General features: G+C 57.7%; 1 protein-coding gene across 2 annotated transcripts in view; it reads right to left on the bottom strand.

The window, feature by feature from the left end:
• Positions 1-493: 493 nt before the first annotated feature.
• RBM19 (RNA binding motif protein 19) overlaps positions 494-19,686 on the bottom strand; it is a 125,056-nt gene continuing 105,863 nt past the window's right edge. Inside the window, exons 24-25 of one of the 2 annotated variants that reach the window (XM_068563194.1) lie at positions 3,535-3,645; positions 494-2,804 (exon numbers count right to left, since the gene is read on the bottom strand). In XM_068563194.1, the coding sequence (XP_068419295.1) occupies positions 3,548-3,645 (98 nt within the window). In that variant the 3' untranslated portion in view covers positions 494-2,804; positions 3,535-3,547. The remainder of the gene's footprint in view (positions 2,805-3,534; positions 3,646-19,686) is intronic. The other variant, XM_068563195.1, reaches the window with a different exon arrangement.

Below are 19,686 nucleotides of genomic sequence, written 5' to 3'. Positions count from 1 at the left end.
GGGGGCTGCTGGGCAGAGGTCACCCCCTCCAGGCTGCCTTCCTGGATACACGGGCCCCTTTCCACTACGACCCACCTCAGAATGCTCATCCTTCCTCAGGTGCGACCTCCGTGCTTTATTTCTGGAATTTCTCTCCTACGTCTTCTGGTGGTTTGGGACCTCTGATGTCCCATCATCATTCAAACTCACCTGAAGCCCCCTCCCTGAAAGCTCCCCCCATGCCCCACTGCTCTGGTGACAACAGTGACCGTCAATCACCCAGGGCCTTGGCTCCAAGGCCCGGAGTCTCCCCAGTTCACCCGGCACACATTGGGTGGATGCTTTTCTTCTGAAACGCTTTCACGCCGTCCCTCTCCCTCAGAGGGGGAAAGACGGGCCCTCCTCTGGGCCAGGCTAAAGACCTGGCTTTATTTTATTATTACCTAGCTATACTTTTTATTCCAGAATACCAATAATAATGACGATGATGATTATGATAATAAAAATGATGAGAGCTTTAGTAGTTCCTGTTTAAAGAGTTACTTTCAAAGGCGTGGGGACAGGGCTCAGGATTACTGAGACACTTGTTCAACCTCCAGGCCATCCCCTGCGCCAGGTGCTGTGCCTGAAAGGACCAGGGACGGGATCGGCTGAGGAGGGACACGGGGGCAGGGGCTGGGCAAGGAGAGGAACGGAATGTGGCTACTTTCGATAAGGTGGTCGGGGCTGTCTCTCTGAGGAACGGAGGGAAGCTTAAACTAATATCTCAGAGTGGCTGGTGGAGGTGGGGGAAGGAAACAGGAAGAAAGCGGGGGCAGGGTGTCCCAGGCAGAGGAAAGAGCAAGCGCAAAGGCCCTGGGGTGGGACTTGCTGTAGAGGCCGGAGCGCAGCAAGTGAGGGGCAGGGGCAGGGGAGGCAGGGCCTTCTTGCTCGTCCTGGTGAAGAGTGTGGCTTTACTCCAAGTGTGCACGGGGGGGGGGGGCAGGGCCGAAGGGATTTAAACTACACCCCCCCATGATCCAGCTCATGGCTGCACGTGGAGAATGCAGTGCTCCTGGGGGAGCGTGGAGTCTGCCGTGGGCGTTGGTGAGAGCCAGGTGTGGCACGAAGGTGGGGGGACGGGGTACCCCCCCGAGATCTCTAGGGGAGTTGAAGCGACTGCTTCTATTTGCTTCTGGGGGGGCCCTTCCACCCCAGACAGTAAGCCCCCAGGGTTGGGGGTACAGACGCCAGGCTGGGACGGGCAGGCAGGAGGGAAGGGGCCACAGTCTCCCTGAGCGCAGCTGGCTGAGTGGCTGGTGGTTTTCCCTCCTGCCGCTCCCTCAGGCCGTCAGCTTCACGACCCCCTCGCTCCTCTGCTGGTCCTGAGCTTTCTCTGGGCTCAGGCCGCGGCTTGCTTGCTTTTTCTTTTGGACACAGGGAAGACAGTAAAGCATGAAGGTCAAGAAAGACCCGAGGCCCTGGGGTCAGATTCACATCCTGCAGGTGCCTGAAGCTCTCTGGGCCTCACAATACCCCTGCTATATGGAGGCGCCGTTAGCACCAACCCATTTTAAAGATGAGGAGACGAAGGAATCGAAGGTTAAGTCACTGGCCCACGCTCACAAGGCTGGTGAGTGGCGGATGTTACCAGGGACCCAGAATGGTCTGAACGCAGAGCCCGAGCTGGCATGGCAACACCAGGAGGTGGTGAATTCCGATCTGGGGACACTGTAGTACCTTCAGTGAAGTCGGTGCCAAGGTCGCCTCCCCCCGTGCCAGGCCCACGGGTCTGCAATCTTATTTAACCAGAAGAATCCACGTGGCCCTTAACGGGACAAGCAGTGGGGAGGGAGGGGGTGGACCCCAGCCCTGTCATCCCTGGGACCCACGGAAACTTGGGAGCCTGGTCACCCGAGGGCCCCCACGCAGGCTCTGTGGTCTGATGTCGGGGAGATGCCTCACTATAAAAGCTGGGAAGGAGCCACGCCGGGTCTGTGTCTTTTGCTTCCATTATGTCCCAGGGATGACCTAGGATGGATTAGGAAGCACCTGCCCCCCAGGGAACTTGGGACACGCTCAGCCTCGCAGGGCTGTCAGCGCTGTGTGGTCTTGCTTGGATTCCAGGCCACTCCGAAAACTGCTTGATGTGGACTGAAGCCTCCTCCCAGAAAAATACACAGACCGAATTTTACACAGCAAGTCAGAAGATCCCTGGGCTCTCACTCGGGGCCCCCAGCTGCCCCAAATGGAGAAGGAAACAAAAACGCTGACGAGTGCTTGCTCTGGGCTTTACTTGGATTGACTGATGTAGTCCAAGCACTGTCCCTGAGGTAGGTACAAGATCACCCCCATTTTATAGAAAGAGAAGCTGAGGGTCAGAGGGGTCCTCGCTGGCCCAGTCACACAGCTGGGGATGGCTGGGCTGGGATTCAGACCCAGGGTAGACGGGTTATAGCTCTTTCCTCTCTACCATCTGCCTCCCGGTGTGTGCTGGGTGTGAATCTCCAGGCGGGAGTAGGTGTGGGCACCCCAAGTCTGGGATGAGCCTTGGGACACTGCTTGCCAGGGCTGGGGGCCTGTTTGCGTTTCACAGGGTCCGCAGCCTGTGGGCAGAGGGCGTCTGCCGTTAGTGACGCAGCCGGGCTCAACCAATGAGCCAGTGTCTGGGTTTGGAGCTTGGTGCCTCGGGAGTGGCCCCATGGTCAGCGCGGACGGAAGATGCTCTGGTGACTAAACCAGGGCTCATGGTCCCAAGGGGCGAGGAAGGGGCAGGACAGAGGCCACGTCCCAGGCTGTGAGCAGTCCCGTGGAGAGACGGAGGCGGGAACTCCAGCTTCGCAGCCCTGGAGGGGGGAGCAAGAGCAGAAGCTTCTGGAGCCCGCCTTACACGCTCAGCACTGTTCCTGGCGTTCTTCACGATCATTACATTTCTTTCTCGCTAAAGCCCTCTGAGGTGGGAACCAGTTAGTGAGGAGGAGACTGGGCCCAGGGAGGTGAGCTGACTTGGCAGGGGTCCCCAGTCTGTGCCGGGTGGAGCGGGGCTTCATGCCCAAACAGCCCAACTCCGGAGAGCTGCCTTCAGCCTGGTGAGTATTCCGGGCTTGTGGGCAGTGGGGCCCGAGGGTCCTTGCGCCCATGTAGCTGCGCACCCCGGTGAAAGCCCTCAAGTCCCTCTGCACCCCGACCTTCGCACCGGCACGGTGGGGCCCTGCCTGCATCTCAGGGTTGCTGGGAGGAGGAGCAAGAGGGGGAACTTGTGTGGGAACCGCCAATGGCTGGGCTGGACGCAGGGCTCGGTGGTTTCTGCCACTTCCAGATCCTTGTACTGCCACGAGGGACTGCCCGGCACAGTGGCATCCTGCGCCTGTTCTCTGGCCCTGCAGTGCCGGGCACAGAGCAGGCGCAGTCAGTGTCTGGGGCCCGGGATGCCCGGGCAGGGGGCTGAGGCCATCGTCCCCTCCGACCTTGGACCAGTGGAGGGCGGGGCTGCCTGCTGCTACTCCCAGCCGCCGTGGGAGGGGGCGCAGAGCTGGAGCGGCTGTGCCCCGTCCCCAGGGCTCTGGAGCCACGTACCCTCGGTGCCAGCTCACAGCTGAAGGGTCTGCTCCTCGCCGTCGTTCTCACTGTCTTCCAGCTGCTCCAGGATCTCGTCCAACACCCCAGACCGCTTTTTCTTCGGGGGTTCTGTGGGAGCCCAGATGGCAAGAGAGGAGAAAAGAACAGCCGAGAGGGTTGGGAGGCAGGAAGAGAGAGATGACAGAGAGGGAGAGGGAAGGGAAGAGCAAAAAGGGAGCGGGGGGGAGGGGATTCAGGAACAGAACAGAGGGAAGGGGTGGGAGGTGGGAGAGCAGGTACAGACACGGGTGGGGGGAGAGAGACGAGACAGAAGAAATAAGCAAAGACAAGAAATGGGGGGAAGGAGGATCAAAGGAGGTATGAGAAAGGGGAAGACAGTGCAGAGCGGGAGACAGAGAAACACGGAGGGTCAGTCTCTACTTCACCAGGGGGCAGCCTCTCTCCCAGCCCTGTTGGCCACCCCTGCCCATCTTCCACCCACCGAGGAAAGCAGGGAAGAAGGCCCTTCCCGGCAGGTCAGAGGTTAGCGAATCTCTGCCTGATGTAGGGGGAGCCAAAACCTCCAGAGGTCAAGTCAAGCGAGGGCAGGGCTTGGGAAACAAGTTCCTGTTCTCTTGGAGTCGCAGACTCTTAATGGTATAGTAGGTGGCTGGCATACAGTAGGTGTTTAGTAAATGCTGGGTGACTAGATGCTCAAGGACTCCAGAGGAGGCATGGAGGGAATAACAATTAGAGGTGGCTTTACAGAAGAGGGGCTATTTGACCTGGGCTTTGGAGAATGCAGAGGAGTTCTCTGTGAGGAGACGGGGAAGGGGATGTAGATGCACAGTGTGAAAGGGCATGGTGGGTTCGGCAAAATATATGTCCCTTGGGTGCCAAACACTATTGATTATCTGCTCCGTGCTATGGCTCTTCTCAACAATCCCATGGGTAGGTATTATTATTTCCTCTCACAGGTGAGAGCACTGAAGCATAGACACGTAAGTCTAAGGTCACTCAGCTAGGAAGTGGTGAAACCAGGACCCAAGACACACCAAAGCCCACCGTCTTTCCTCTTTTCATAAACGTCGCAGGTGCTGCCCAGAGACCGCCAGGGAGACAAAGGGGGGAGGGGGGAGGTGTGCTGGTCCCCTTGGCCCTCCAGGAAGGGAATGGGGTGGGGGGTGGGAGGGGGTAGGCTCTGGGCTTAGATTGACTCTGTCAGTCCCTCTGCTAGTCTAACCACTCATTCATGGTCAGCCTCACCCCCAGATAACGCTGGCCTTGTTTTGAGGCAGCTGTTGGATGCTGTCCCAATAGCCTCTCCTTCCCTGGTTCAAACAACACCTCCTCTGTGAAGTCCTCCGGGTGGGACACATTGCCGCCGTGATCCTTAGCTGCCGTCTCCCCACTGGGTCTGGGGCTCCTGCAGGCAGCGGGTCTCCCCAGAGCCCAGCCCAACGCTCGCCCTCAAGATGGAGTATCTTGGGTCTCTGCCAGGTGGTCCTGGACAAGCGACTTGGCCTCTTTGAGGCTATTTCTCCATCTCATTCCTAAGAACCTGACCTGGACACTGACCCTTCTCCTCTTCTCCACGGCCACCTGCCTGACCCGAGCACTCCCACCTTCTCAGCGGACTCTGCTTCCGCCCTCACCCTCAGGGCCACCTATTCCCCCCCTGACAGCAGCCCGAGGGATCCTTCCAGAACAGGCGCTCCTGCTCTGCTCCGGGAGCTCTGCGTGGTACTCTCGAGGCACTGCCTGGGCCGGCCCCTCCCAGGCCCGCGAACTGCGCACCCACCCAGACAGCCCTGCTCCCACGCCCCCTCCTCAGAGAGGACTCCCCTGGCCACCGTCTACAGGTCCCCGCTCTCCAACCCCTCCTCACTCCACAGCGCTGCTCACCACACGGCGGGCGCCTCTTCGTTTGGGGACAGAGCTTATCCCGTTCACGGCCGTGTCCCCTGCCTTAGCACACTGTCTGGCACCTAGTGGGTGCCCGTGAGCAGCTGTTGAACGAGGGGATGAGCGAATGGGGCAAAAAGGGGGGACGCGGAGGGGCTGGCCCCTCGGGGAGGGTGAGGAAGGGGTGGGAGGCCCGCCCGGCCGAAGCCTCAGGCCATCATCACCATGTCGTTAGTCATGAGGAGGGAGGGGGGACAAGACGGGCTGGGGCGGACACCTGCTTCCTTCGCCCCCGCCGCCCCCTCCGGGTTTCCAAATAATTGCCGGAGGTGCGTGACGGTCTCTGGAAATTGAATCTTTGGGCAGGTAGTAGGAGCCGGGAAATAGAAGGGCAGCAAAATAGGACCTGCGGGCCTGTCACTGATGCCCCCCCTCCCAGAGGCTGACGATGGGGATAGGTCTGAGCTCCCGGGACGGCGGGTCCCTGTTCTCCTGGGCTGGCCTGGGGCCCGAGGGGGTGGCCAGTGGAGCAGGAGCCACGACGGTGGCAGCCGCCGCTTTCACCTTGGCAGAATTGGTGTTCTTTCCCACGGCTTGACCATGACTCTGAGACTGGCAAGGGGGCAGGTGCCAGGCACACGGGTGGTTCTTACCCAGCTGGCCCAGGAGCACCCTGCAGGCGGTGACTGGGGCTTGAACTCCCGGTGCCCCCAGTGTCCAGCACAGGGCACCCCTCGGGCACCAGCCCACCTGGGGGACCTTTCAGAGAAGCACGGCCCAGGGTCACTAGCGGCCTGGCCAGCTCTGAGGGCCTCTCAGCCATCTGAACATCCCGAGCACCGCGCTGGCCTGGCTCCACCAGACTGTGAGCCAGACTGGGAGATACCGTCCCAGGGCGCGGCACACAGTAGGTGCTCTGTCATCATTTGTTGAACATAAGAATGGATGAATGAATGACTGAGTGAATGAATAAAAAGGGGCACCAATGTGGGTAACTTTTAAAAAGTAAAACTGCAGTTGTCGGGATAGCAAACAAACAAATGGAGTGGCGGGAAGAGAGGCACCGAGACTGGGGAAACTGAGGCCCAGAGGGAGGGGGGGGGGGGACATAGCTGGAAAAGGAAACACACACAGGATGGGCACTTTACAAGTGGTGTCTCACCTTAGTTTCATAAACCCTCCGGAGGCTGGTGTCATCACCCCCATTTCACAGGTGGGAAAACGGAGGTGCAGAGAAGCGTACACACCCGAGGCGCCCCCCACCCCGAGCTAACACGTGGCAGCCCCCGGATTCCACCTCAGACGGTCCAGTCTGCAACCCATGCATGCTCTGTGTTGTGCTCTGTGGCATCTCCCGAGGGGCCCTGCCTTGGGGGCAGGGCCAAGATCACGCAGGACCCTGTGGTGACAGGGCGTGTGGCCACCGCGTCTGGCTTTGACTGTTCCCGAGCTGGGTGACCTTGGGCAGGGCACGTGCCCCGTCCGAGATTCAACCCCTCATGTATAACGTGGGGGGACGGGGCTGTTCCGCCACCCTCCCTTCTCTGTGGCTGCCTTCTGCTGCCGTGCTGACTCCCCGGGAGGTGAGGGCTCCTTCTTCCTGCAAAAGCCCTTCAGAGCCCCCGACTTGTCCCCAGCACCTATCGTAGCAGTGCTCAGGAACAGTGGGCACTGACCCCACAGCCCAAGCATGGACTGGCTGTGAGGCTGCGAGCAGCAGACTTAGCCCTTCTGGGCCTCAGTTTCCTTATCTGTAATATGGGGCTACTAGGAATGCCTACCTCCTGGGGCTGTGGTGAGCACTGAGGAGAGAGAAGCAATGCCAGCACGTGGTTAGGGCTCCATGACGGTGCTGAGACCACCATCTTTGTTACTACTGTTCACATCAGAGGTGTTGATTTAATGTGTCCTCTGCCATTAGGCCAGGGAGCACCAGCAGGGCAGGGGCTGTCACAGGAAGGCCAGTACACAGTAGGTGATCAATAAATGGTTGTCCAGTAAATGAATGAAGTGATTCGGCTGGTCAAGGCCAAAGCAGGTACGATCCCCCCTCCTCCAGCTGGAAACCAGAGAGGCACAGGGGTCTCCACTGACGGCTGTGGGGTGAGGGGCAGGCAAGTCGTTAGCGAACAGCTGACTCCACGACCCCCGGAAGTCAGACAATCTGAGGTCCCAGCTCTGCCACTTAACGCTCGGTGACCTTGGGCAGGTCACTTGTACTCTCTGGGTCTCGGCTGCCTGTCTGTACATTGGGGGTGGAGACGCGACCTCCCGGGGCGGCGGCGAGGATCAGCGAGTTCACGCACGGAGCCTGGCGCCCCAAGGGCTTGGTACCCTGGGGCCTGGTGTATCTGGCTCAGGCCGGGCCCCCAGCGCCGCCCCGCCCCCCAGAGGACACGTCGGGCCCCGAGTTCCCACCAGACAACACCCAGCACCCCCCGCCGGCCCCTCCCGCACGCGGAGCGCCCTGCTTGCCGGGAACAGCTGCTGAAATCCCATTTCCCCGACATCAAAAGCCTCAGTGGGTTTTCACCGAACAAACATAATGCAGAACCGGAGAAAGGTGTAAAATAAATAAACGAAACAAGCTGTGCGTTCTCTTTCAGTATTACAGCTGCACCCGGAGATAAACAACAAGTGAATGTCACCAAACATCAACACCCAAGAAATTAACTTGACAAAAAGCTCAGCCGTCCCCCAGCAACCCCCCAGTCCTGCCCCCGCCCCCCTCCCCACTCTCCAGCCACCATTTTGCATTTCTGGAGTTCCCATCTAATGATTTTATTTTTCAATTAATTCCTTGACAGAACGCCAGCCCGCGTCTCTCTCCCATCCCTGGCTGGCGCTGTCGCCCTGCGCGCAAGGCACGGGCAGGCAGGTGGAGGGGGGGCGGCTGTCGGGAGGACAGGGCAAAGCTTCAGGGCTGGTCGGGGAGGAGGGGATCCTGAAAGGAACCCTGAGAGGAGGCAGGTGTGACCGGCCGGGGCGGCCGGGCTCGGAGTTGATGGCGTTGCCGGCCGTAGCCAGGCTGCCCGGATCGGAGGGAAGCCTGCTGCCCCCCGGCTGAGCCACCTGGGGCCGAGGCCTCCCCTCTCTGTGCTCAGTCTCGGCAGTTACTGAAGAGCGCCCAGCTCCTGGGGTACTGAAGAGCACCGAGCTCCTGGGGTACTGAAGAGCGCCCAGCTCCTGGGGTACTGAAGAGCCTCAGAAGGGCACAGACGCTGAAGGCCTTTACGACAGCGCCCGGCACGCAGGAGACACGGGGGAAAGTGACCGCCCTTACTGTCGTTAATGGGTACTGTTACTGAGAGCGCGTGGGCAGGTCACTTCCCTCCTCCATAAAATGGGGATGGCGGTACCAGCCCTTGACAGATGCAGCGGCCGCGGTGGATGCCCCCTCCTGACGGTCACCTGCAGCGTTAGCGGGCAGCTCTGGGACATATTCATAGCTCCCCGCCTGGAGGGCTGGGAGCTTTCTCTGGCCACAAGGGCACGCGTGGCCCTGGCACAGGGTAGGCTGGAAGTGTTGGGGATTTAAGCCCCCTGGAGAAATGTCCCAGCTCCCTCGACTCCGGGGGACAGTTCTGAGGCAGGTGCCACACGGCTCTCAGGGGTCCCTGTGGGCTGTACAGTGGGGCCTGCTCACTGCATCCCCCAAACTGGCTCCCCTCCTACCTAGCTGGTCAGGGGCTGCTTCCAGGGAACCCAAGCTAAGACACCATTGTCTACAGGTGACCAAATGGGATGAAGCAGGGCCTCATTCGGCAGGCCCACTGAAGGGCATCTGGATTTGCTGACATCACGGAACGTTAAAAAAAAAACTTAGTTGCTAATATGTAAACACAAGAAAGGCTACACAAGAATCTCCATTTCTAGTTTCTCTTGAAACTGGCTGATCTGGCCACACTGGGCCCATGTTCCCACCTAAGGATAACGAATGGGGTGTGTGCCAGTTGCCCCTGGAGATGGGAGGTCTCGTTTATTTGGGTGTTTTCTGCCTGTTCCTGGAGGTCCCGAGCTTGCTACTCCCCGAGACAAAGGGCAGGCGAGGCCTTGGCAAACTGTAAAGTGCAGGCCCGTGTAGCAGGTTTCCCCTGTTAAAACCGCACCTGAGGCGACTCCAACAGGCTGGGGGGGGAGGGGGGAGGGGGAGCAGGTGTGCCCCTCTCTCCCATCTGTCCCTCGAGGGGAGGAGAGGAAGGAGGTTAGGGTTGAGAGCGGAGGGCGGGATTCCAGGTTGGCACAAGCCACCACAGCCTTCGGACTCAGTGGCCTGCTGCCCCAGGCCATCGGGGGGCACAAGCAACCTGCAGTCCCCACCCTTGGGGACATTACGGTGCTGGAGACACAGGATGAGGGTCTTGCGAGGGGCCGGCACCCTGAGGGCTGGCCTGGCGTGTGAGGCTGCCTGATCCTGGGTCCCCCTGCCTCCCAGGCTCCAGACTGGCAGCCCCCATGGGCAAAACCCTCAGATACCCCGATGGGTCTGCCTCCCAGGGTTCTGTTTACAGCAGGCGCACACTAGATGATCACAGAATAAAGGGCACTCTTCAGAGAGAGGATCAGCCCGGCTCCTAAGACCAAACGAGTGGCCCTTTCTCGGTACCAGGAGGCTGTTTCATGGATGTGCCTTTTCAGAACATAGCTGGCCCCCAAGAACCAGGTGTGATCCGAAAGCCCCTGCTCGGGGCTGGCAGACGGGAGACTGGGCCCCAGGCCCACCTCTGCCACCTCAAGGATTTAAGGGAGCCTCTTAACTCCATTCCTCAGTGTTCCTGTTTGTTAACTGGGGACAGTGCCTGCTCTCCTGATCTCAGGCCTTGAGGGTTCCAGCCTTCAGTCATTCACAGCAAACAGTCATTGAATATATACTCTGTGCCAGGCCTGGTGCTGGGGATACAGCCGCCAAAGGAGAAACTGAACCAGCAGCCACGGAGGCCGTGCTGGGGTCCCAGGGCGGGCAGAGCTGGGCTCTGAGCTCTGTCACTCACTGGCCCCAGGCCGTCTGATCTACTCGAGTTGCTATCTGTAGAAAGGGCATGGCAGTAGTGCCCGCCACAAGAAGAGTCAACAGATAAGGCTTGGATGCACACAGCCCAGTGCCAGGCACACAGAGGTGTTGAGTCATGTTAAAAGTAACAACGCAGGTATCGTCCAAGGACACCCAGAGAGCGGGCGGTACTCAGGAAACTTGGGAACCTAGCAGGCTGAGCCGGGGCCGACCGTACATGAAGGCAGAGAACCCTGCGTCCTCGGGCTTTGAGCCCAGCTTCTTTGGGCTCCAGGCATGGGCTGGGTGTGGACTCAGGTCTCCCACGAGCCGGGTGATATTACTGCCCCGTTTTCCAGATGCATAAGCAGCTGTTCTAGGGCTTGGGGAAGACTCCCCCGAATGGGGCCTTGAGCGCAGATCAGGCTGGTCCCAGGGTCTTCCCGTCACCCCACAGCGATGCCTGTGGTCCCGTGGCTCAGCTGCCCGCCCTGCAGGGGGAGACGCCAGCCCAGACTCCTCAGAAGGAACTTCTCAACAGGGAAGGCGTGAAACAGACTCAGGCCGCATGGCAGCGGCCCAGTGCCTGCATCAGCCATTTTTTCAAGAAGCTTTTGGTTCCCAACCCACGGCCTGACAGAATCATCTGGAAAACCTCAGATACCTGGACCCTACCCCCAGAGGTTCTGATGCAAATGGCCTGGGGTGGGCACTGGCTACTGAGACGGCCGTGACTACAGCCGTTGTGAATCACAGCGCTAAGGACTCTGGCTCCTGTGAAGCAGGAAGCCCCGGTGCCGCCCGGCGGGTTGATCTTGCTCTCTGCTCTGGGCATCCAGGGCACACAGGAGTTCCAGGCAGCCGGGCTGGCGGCTCTCCATCCACCAGGGCTGGTGAAGGTGCCCGGCCTGGATTATTGTGGATTCAGCCCCTGGTAGGGCCGTGGGGCCACCAAGCCTGGGGACTCTGGGGCTTGGTCCTGCATGTGTTTGCATTAGTTACAGGTGCTGGAGCGGCCTGTGCGGGCCAGGGAGGCAGGGGAGTGTCCAGGGGAAGGTGACTCATTGCAGAGGACAAAAGAAAAAGAAACCAGGAGAGGCTGGAAGGCGCCCCCCACCGCTCCCCGCCCCACTCTCCTGTCTCGGGCCTGGAGGGATCTTCCTATTTCTAGGAGGTTGGTCGACATTAACTACCTGTCTGTCCCTTTTCTCTTGGCAAAGGCCCTGGGTTGGGAGTAGAGGCTAAAAGGAAAGAATCAGTAACATCGTCTCGAGAGGCCAAGGTGGGATGCTGTCTGTGCTAGGATAAGTGCGAATGTGACGGAGTTAAACGGTCTGGGTGGGTGACTATAGGGAGGGCTGTGGACTGCGGCAAAAGAAGAAGAAAAAAAAGCCCATGTAACTCGACCCCAGCTACTCTATGTGAATGTAGGACCTGGGGTGGTCAGACCTGATTTTTCAAGAGAGGCCAGAATCTTGACTTTCAGGTCAAATCCTCTGATAGCAAAATAGTGACAATTAATTAAAAAAAAAAACCACAACACTTTTTCTCCCCCTTATCTTCTAGGCAAAATAAAGATCTGTGATCTCAGCTGACAGCTCACCAGTGCAGCCTCTGATTTACTTTCTCTCTCCTCTCTGGCTACAAAACCCCACTGGTTTCACTTGTGGTCATGAAGCAGTAATAAAAACCTCCTCGTCTGTGTGTTTTCCTTGGGCTTCTCAGGCCTGGGCCAGCCTACAGTTCAGAAACAAACCCGGCCACCCCCTGTCACCAGCCACAACCCTGGAGGCAAGTCCACCCTCCTCCTGACCCTGTTTCCAGCACTCTGGTCCCCAGGTCCCCGAACCCTCATCCAATCCGGGCCCAGCCCCTTCCCCTCCCAAGTTGCTCTGAAATTCTCCTTCTGTCAGTTTAATTCCATGATAGATGAGGAAGAGCAGGAGAAATGGCCCGGCACAGCTGGCTTCCCCGTTAGCCCTAGCAGGGATTCCTGGCCTCACTGGCGACAGCCGAGTGAAATGTTTGCAGAACGCAGAGAACACAAGTCAATAACAATTTAGCTGGATTGGGAGCAAGTACCTTCCCCGCACGGACAGCCGCTCCCGGGGGAAGGGGGAGAGAGTGTGCAGGATATTGCCGAAGCGCTTGGAAATATTTCCAAAACACCACTCAAAGAGGCTCGGGGAGTGGGGGGGGTGGAAGGAGGGAGGAGGGGGAGGGGGTGACCTGGAGGACAAGGACACCTGCTCCAGCTTGCTCCAGGGCCCCCCAGCCTCCCTAGCACCTCTGCAGGGAGAAACAGTCGGCTCTCTGAACCTGGCTCCCTGGCCATAGCTCAGCCATTTGCACCATTGCTAGCAGTTGCCACCAAGGAGCCACCTTGACTCCTGCTTCCTGATTTTTCTTCTCTCGATTCTGCCTGCATCAGCTGGGGTGGCCTGGGGCATGTGAGAAAGAGTGGGTCTCCCGGCCAGTTTCAACCTCTCTCCTGCTGCTGCCCACCAACAGGGCTGGGAGCAGGAGAAAGAACAAATTCAGCACCCTGGACAGGGGCGGGCATCCACTTCCAAGGGGGCAGGGGTGCAACACCTCCTGGGTGGCCCTGGGTGCCCATAGTGACCTTTCCTCTGTCAGGACTCTTTGTGGCAATCCGGGACAGTCCTCCCTCACCTGCCTTCCGCTGGAGCCTCTGACACCTCTGGAGGAAGGGCTGCCACAGCAAAGCCTTAAGGAGGGAATGCGAGGCACCCAAATGGAGGAATAAAAACGAGGCGAGGGCAGCCTATAGGAACCTTCTGTCTCCAGGTGGCTGGAAAGATCCATGGCAGAGGGATATTTTGAATAATAAACTCTGTGACTTGACATACTTGCTTGAACTTTCCTGACTGTGATTTTTAAAGCCCGATGATTATGTTTTCAGGGCCAAGATCAACGAGGCATATTTGTAAGGGCTGGCACGGGGATAATGGGCTCTCCTGGTCCCCAGTCTTTTGAAAATGTGCCGTCCTGTGAATGATTAAGTTATGGTGCGGGGGGGGGGCGGTTGGTGAACTGTTGCAGGCTTTAAATATCATCTGTATGCTGATGACTTCCAAATTTATATCTCAGCCCAGACTTCACTCCTGAGCTCCCAACTCATAGATCTATCTGCTTGACATCCCATGGGGAGTCCTAATAGGTGCCTCAAACCCCATGCGGCCGGATCACTCCCACACCCACCCGCTCTTCCCAGCTTCCAGGGCCTCATCATCACGCAGCACCACCATCCTTCGAGTGGCTCGCTCTGAGCAAAGATCTCTGTACTGGCCTTAATTTCCCTCCTGCCTCCCAGAAGTCTGGCCAGCTCTACTTTTACCACATATGCTCAACCCACTGGCTTCTTTCCACCCCTCCTGTCTCCGTCCCTGCTCAGACTACCGCCTTGGCTTGCTGGGACGACTATAGTGGGACTCTTACTCCGTATTCTTGCTCCCCTACAATGCACGCCCCATGTAGCAGCAAGGATGAGGTATGGAGTGTAAATCAGGCCATGGTGCTCCTCTTTTTAAATCTTCGAGGGATTTCCCACTGTATCTTGAATAAACGCCAGGCTCCCTGCCCCACCCCACAAGACCCCACCAGGGAGCCCTTCTGGCTTCTGCAGCTTTGTTTCCAACCACTCTCCACCCTGGACTCATTCTCTAGTCACAATGGCCTGCTTTCAGCATGCTTCTGCCCCAGGGCCTTTGCACCTGCGGCTCCCTCTGCTTGGAATGATTTCCCCCCAGATCCTGGGCTGGCTGGCTTCTTTGAATCACACAAAAACACTGACTCCTCGGAAAGACTTGTCCCAACCACCACATTTGGAGTCTCTCCTCCCTCTTCACACCCCCGAGTGTATGATATTATCTTTTTGCATTTCCTCCACAGGGCTTGCGATCATCATAACTTTCTCATTATTACCTTTTTCTTTTTTTTTTAAAATCATTTATCTCTCCCACTCAAATACTAGCTCCATGAGGGCAGGCACCTTCTCTTCTGTTTGCTGCTTTGTCCTCAGTACTGAGTAAGGCTGGATAATTAGATGATCAATGGAGAATTGAGTGAGTGAATGAATGAAGTGGGAAGCAAGGCACTGCGGCCTCTGTTCCAGGAAGAGCTGGGGATTCTTCTTTTTTTAAAATAAATGTATTTATTTATTTTTGGCTGCGTTGGGTCTTCGTTGCTGAGCATGGGCTTTCTCTAGTTGAGGCAAGCGGGGGCTACTCTTCGTTGCGGTGCATGGGCTTCTCGTTGTGGTGGCTTCTCTTGTTGCAGGGCATGGGCTCTAGGCGCGTGGGCTTCTGTAGTTGTGGCATGCGGGCTCAGTAGTTGTGGCTCGCGGGCTCTAGAGCACAGGCTCAGTAGTTGCGCCGCACGGGCTTAGTTGCTCCGCGGCATGTGGGATCTTCCCGGACCAGGGCTCGAACCCGTGTCCCCTGCATTGGCAGGCGGATTCTTAACCACTGCGCCACCAGGGAAGCCCGAGCTGGGGATTCTTAAGCAGAGGACTCTAGCCGGGAGGATGCGGGTGGGGTTATGATGCCTCTAGAATTGTATGTTCTCTGGGGAAGGGGGGTTATGTGGGAGGAATTAGCCACCCGTGGCTTTAGACAAAAGAAGCGCAGCCATCTCACAAGCCCTAGGGGCTGTAAACTTTTTCTGTAAAAGGGGAGATAGTAAATATTTTAGGGCTCTGCGGGCCACAGGGTCTCTGTCACAACTACTCAACTCTGTCCTCACAGTGCGAAGACACAGCTAGAGACGCTACGTGAAAAATGGGCATGGCTGTGTTCCCCCCGAAAGCTTTATTTACAAAAGTAGGCTGCAGGCTGAATCTGGCTGTGGGGCTGTAGTTTGTAACCACGGCCCTACCTGGACTGTGGAGCCCAGATCCATTAAAAGGGGGGATAATTTGAAATTTAGGAACTGCTGGGGATGTAGGGAGTGGCGAAATACAGTGAGCTGTTCTGCGGTGTGCAAAGCTGTGTGCCCTCAGGCAAGTTACTAGACCCCTCTGGGGCTCAGTTTGCACCTCAGAAAAATGCGAACAGCACCTCTTCTAAGGAGCTGCAAGGCTACAATGAGAGTGTATGAAACCACCTGGCAATGTCTCCTGCACACAGTACGTCCTCGACCAAGCTCTCTCCTGTTTTCTTTTTCTCCTGACTTCATCTTTAAAAAGAAGGCACACAATTGCCTCTTTCAGACCAGTGGTGTTTCGAGGGTCAAGGTTAGGGCCACCTGGCTGCACACCACGCAGGGCTCCTCTTGCAGTGCCCAGTACACATTAGACGCTCCATTAGAACGGGCCCTTCTGACGATCTGGGCTTTCATCTCTGTTCGTTTATTCACCCCACCGATTGTTAGTGAGCACCTACTCTGGGCTAGATGCAGGGCCAAGGCAGCGGACATGGAGAGGGCCTTGTCCCCTGGAGGATAAAGCCTCTCGGGGAGTAGGGAGGTGAAACCACCACACACACGAACACAAAGTTCAAGGGAGACGAGGTACGCGGTGCCACAAGGGAACTTTCGGGGAAAAGTAGAATCTCTGACACTTTGGCTGAGATCTGAATCATGGGGGGCTGGGGGCCAGGCTGATGGGGCAAGGGCCCCAGGAGTCGGGCTCCCTCCTTCCTGGCTAGGAGGGCCACCGTGCTGGAGGCCAGTGACCGATGGGACAGGCGCCCACCGTCTGGGCCTGAAGACGGCAGATCTCGCATCCCAGGCTGGCCTGGTTCGGCCGAGGGTGGGGGCGGGCGGGCGGGCGGGCGACGGCAGCGCTGCCAGCCACTTGCCATGCCGGTCATGTCTGCGCTCCCAGCTCCGGAGGTGAGAGGTGCAGCCGCTAACCACAGCCCATCAGTCCTCCCAGCTGGAATAAGACAACGCCGGGAAGCAGAGCCACGCTCCCGGCCCAATAAAAGCCTGTTTGCCTAGGCCTCCCTGGCTGTGCCCGCTCGAAAACAGAGGGCTGTGCGGGCGGATTGCTTCCGTACCATTATATTCTTTCGGCGGCACTCGCAGGTACTGCGGCCTGCCGGGGCCCTGAAAGCTTCTCGATGCCGCGACCCTGCTGGTTTGTAACACGCTCCGGAAGAAAAGGACACAGCCAGTGGCCGACTTTCCTCTTTCTTCCCTCTGCGCTCTCTCTTTTCACCCGCCCGCACGTGAGGCACTGAAGAATAGCACTTCACCTGCCGGGGGCTGCCGAGCTGCAGCTGAGAAGGCTGATTCCGGGGGCCGGGAAGGAAGGCAGGGAGAGGACAGGGGAGAGGAGAGGGTGGCTCTGAGGAAGAGGGCCGTCTTGCTCTTCCCTTGGCCCAAGCACCGCTGTCTGGGGTCAAGGGCTTTGCCTACCCAGGGCAGCTTTTTGAACAACTTTCAAAGAGCTGCCCTCGGCTGTTTCATTTGATGGGTATTTCGTAAGCATCAACTTGCAAGGGAATATCTAATGCCCTGCCACGATACAGGGACAGTGGGTGAAATGAAGACCCTCCTGCTTGGGGAGGGGGTGCCGGCGGGGGCGGGGGAGGTTTGAAAAGAGCTTTTTTGGCTGCGGATAGGGAGCCTAGATAAGTGGCGACGTCCAGACTGGGTGCTGGGTGTGTTTAGTTCCCACGACTGCATCGGAAAGCAAGACATCACGCACTTTTACCGGCGAGGAATCCTCTCCTCCTCCTTGCTGTTACTGTGTGCTAATCATAGCCTGCCACGTGCCAGGCATGGGGACAGGTGGCATCTACAGATGCAAACGTACCGTCCTGAGTGCTGCCCAGGTGATGGGCTATTCATTCTCATTCATTCTCCCTCCCTCCCTCCCTCCCTCTCTCACACGTTCCTTGTTGTCCGGGCTCCTAAAAACCGGGGTTCCTCTTTATGTCTCGTTCCTCCACCCAGAGAGCACCCTCCCTCGGCCTGGAGCCACCGGAATGCAAGGAAAACAGGGAGTGTTCTTGGCGGCCCGGAGAAGGAAGAAGCATTAGCGCCTTGCAGGGGAGGGGAAGATAAGTAATACTTGCTGCTTTCTCACTGTGCACCGAGAGCTTTGGAGGCCTCGTCTCCTGTGAGCCCCCCAATTCCCCTATGAGGTAGGCACCCTAGTCCCACTGTACAGATGACAAAGCTGAGGCCGAGTGACTTACCTGAGGAAACAGAATGGACACGAGGACGCACACTGGGGTGAAACGTTAAGGGGTAGCGGTGCATAGCTGCTCATATGAAGCCAGCAGGGTGGCTAAGAGCCCAGGTCTGACTCCTGACTCGGCCACTAGTAGCTGGGCGCCCCTGGGGAAATCATCTGCCCTCTCTGTGCCTCAATTTTCTCGTCTGTGAAACTGAGGATAATGATGGTATTTACCTCCCAGGATTCCACAGGAGTAATACCTGTGAAAGCCCATAGATAGTACCTGGCATGGAGTGAGGCTTAACAGATGAAAAGTTGTCATGGTAATAATAATAGTAATTAGTATTACCTGGCCTGAACTGCACATGGAGCTGTGTGTCTTGACCTAGGCTTGTCAGGGACCAATGGAGGCGAGAAGGGCTGGTCACAGGGCCTGGGCAGCTCTCGGCCCACCAGCACCCCACCCCCACAGCCTCCCCCAGGGGAGCTGGATCCCAGAGGCAGAGGTGAACTCTGATTGTACCGGCCACAGTAGGGCCAAAGCTGCTCTCTATTTCTCTGGCCACCCCCCTCTGTCCCCGAGGGCAGGGGCAGCTCAGAGGCCACGGTGTCGCCAGCAAGCTTTCTGCTGGGTCCCGCCCAACGGTTAAGACGCCTGCCTTTCATTCCGAGGCCCACCTTCCACAGGGAGCCCTTTGTCGTGGCCTCGGTGCTCAGGCTGGGCAAATGGGGCTCGGGGCCTCCACCTGAGTCCTGAGTGCCTTCCTGGCACAGATCAGGGCCGGGGGAGGGAACTGGGCATGGATCCCACCTGCCCTCGGAGTCTGCCAGGGCCCTGGACGCTCTGAACAATGCGGATTTCAACACAAACAAGCGGGTATTTTTCACCACAGGGAAGGGGCAGAGCAGGGAAAAGGGTCCAGTCAGGAGGGCAGGAGGCCAGCAGCCCTATTCTGAGTATTCAGGGCTGCCGTGGGCACCCCGTTTCCAAAGACATCAAGCAGACAATGGGGTGGGTGGGTGAGAGGGCTGACACTTCCAGAGCACCTGTTCTCAGCCGACTCGTCTACCCTGTTTCCCCCCGCGGTGTCCTGCTTACTTGGGAAGGATGTAGGGAGCAGTCACCCCAAGGACGGCACGCTGTAGCCAGACTGTCCGAGTTCAATCCCTGCTTCTACCACTTACTGCCTGTGTGATCCTGGGTAAGCTACTTCATCTCTGCGTGCCTCAGTCCCTTCATCTGTAAAGTGGGGTGATTAAGGGCATCTACCTCCTAAGGGTGTTGTGTGGGTAAAAAAGAAAAAGGGCAGCTCGCGCTGCTCTTGTTATTGCCCTGAGCATCTTCACCAGTACTCCATAAGGCAGTACCCTTGTATCCCCATTTGTAAAACGGGAAACAGAAGCCCCAGGGGCACAGTGACTTGCCCTGGGACACTCAGCTGGGAGGCTACAGAATCCAGGACTTGTTGATTCCAAAGTTGATGCTCTTCCTCCCAAAACTAACTTTTTGGGGACCACGACCTGATAGAAAATCTGATGACAACAAAGATCCTCTTGCCAGAGAGGTAAACACACACATACACACACATACCAGATAATAACGTTTCTGGGTGTTCACAGCCCCTCTGAGGCCAGCCCTAGACTAGGGCCCATGAAGACAAGGTGTCATGGATTCTGGGTTAAAAATCCCTGTCTCATATCTTGCTGTGCTCTGGATAGTGTCCTTTTGTTTTCTAAGGATTATCATGTATTTGTTTGGAAACAAACAAATGTGCGGTATAAATATGATGGGTAATTGTTTCAGACTCTTCGGGCCCTGAACTTTCAGGCTACCTCTCTGCTGCCTTTTCACGCCCCAGACAGGTGAGGCCAGCTAGAGGTCTGACACTTGGCCATGTTTGCCAGTGACCCTTCTGGACGGAACACATCCCCACCAAGCCAGGCACTGCTGGTCCTGCCCCCCAGAAAACAGCCCCCCACCTCCGCCCTATGCCCTGACCTTTGTGGGTCACCACAGATGCTGGATATTCTGTTTGGTGCCGCCAATCCCTCCCCTGTCCTACTCCATCCCCTGGAAGGAGTCACTGGGGAGCCTGGCCCTCTGGCTGACGGATGGGCCAACGCGAGA

This window comes from Eschrichtius robustus, chromosome 14, assembly GCF_028021215.1.
Source record: "Eschrichtius robustus isolate mEscRob2 chromosome 14, mEscRob2.pri, whole genome shotgun sequence".
Lineage (NCBI taxonomy): Eukaryota > Metazoa > Chordata > Mammalia > Artiodactyla > Eschrichtiidae > Eschrichtius > Eschrichtius robustus.
The sequence above is the reverse complement of the archived record's forward strand: the minus strand, read 5'-3'. Positions and strand labels throughout refer to the sequence as shown.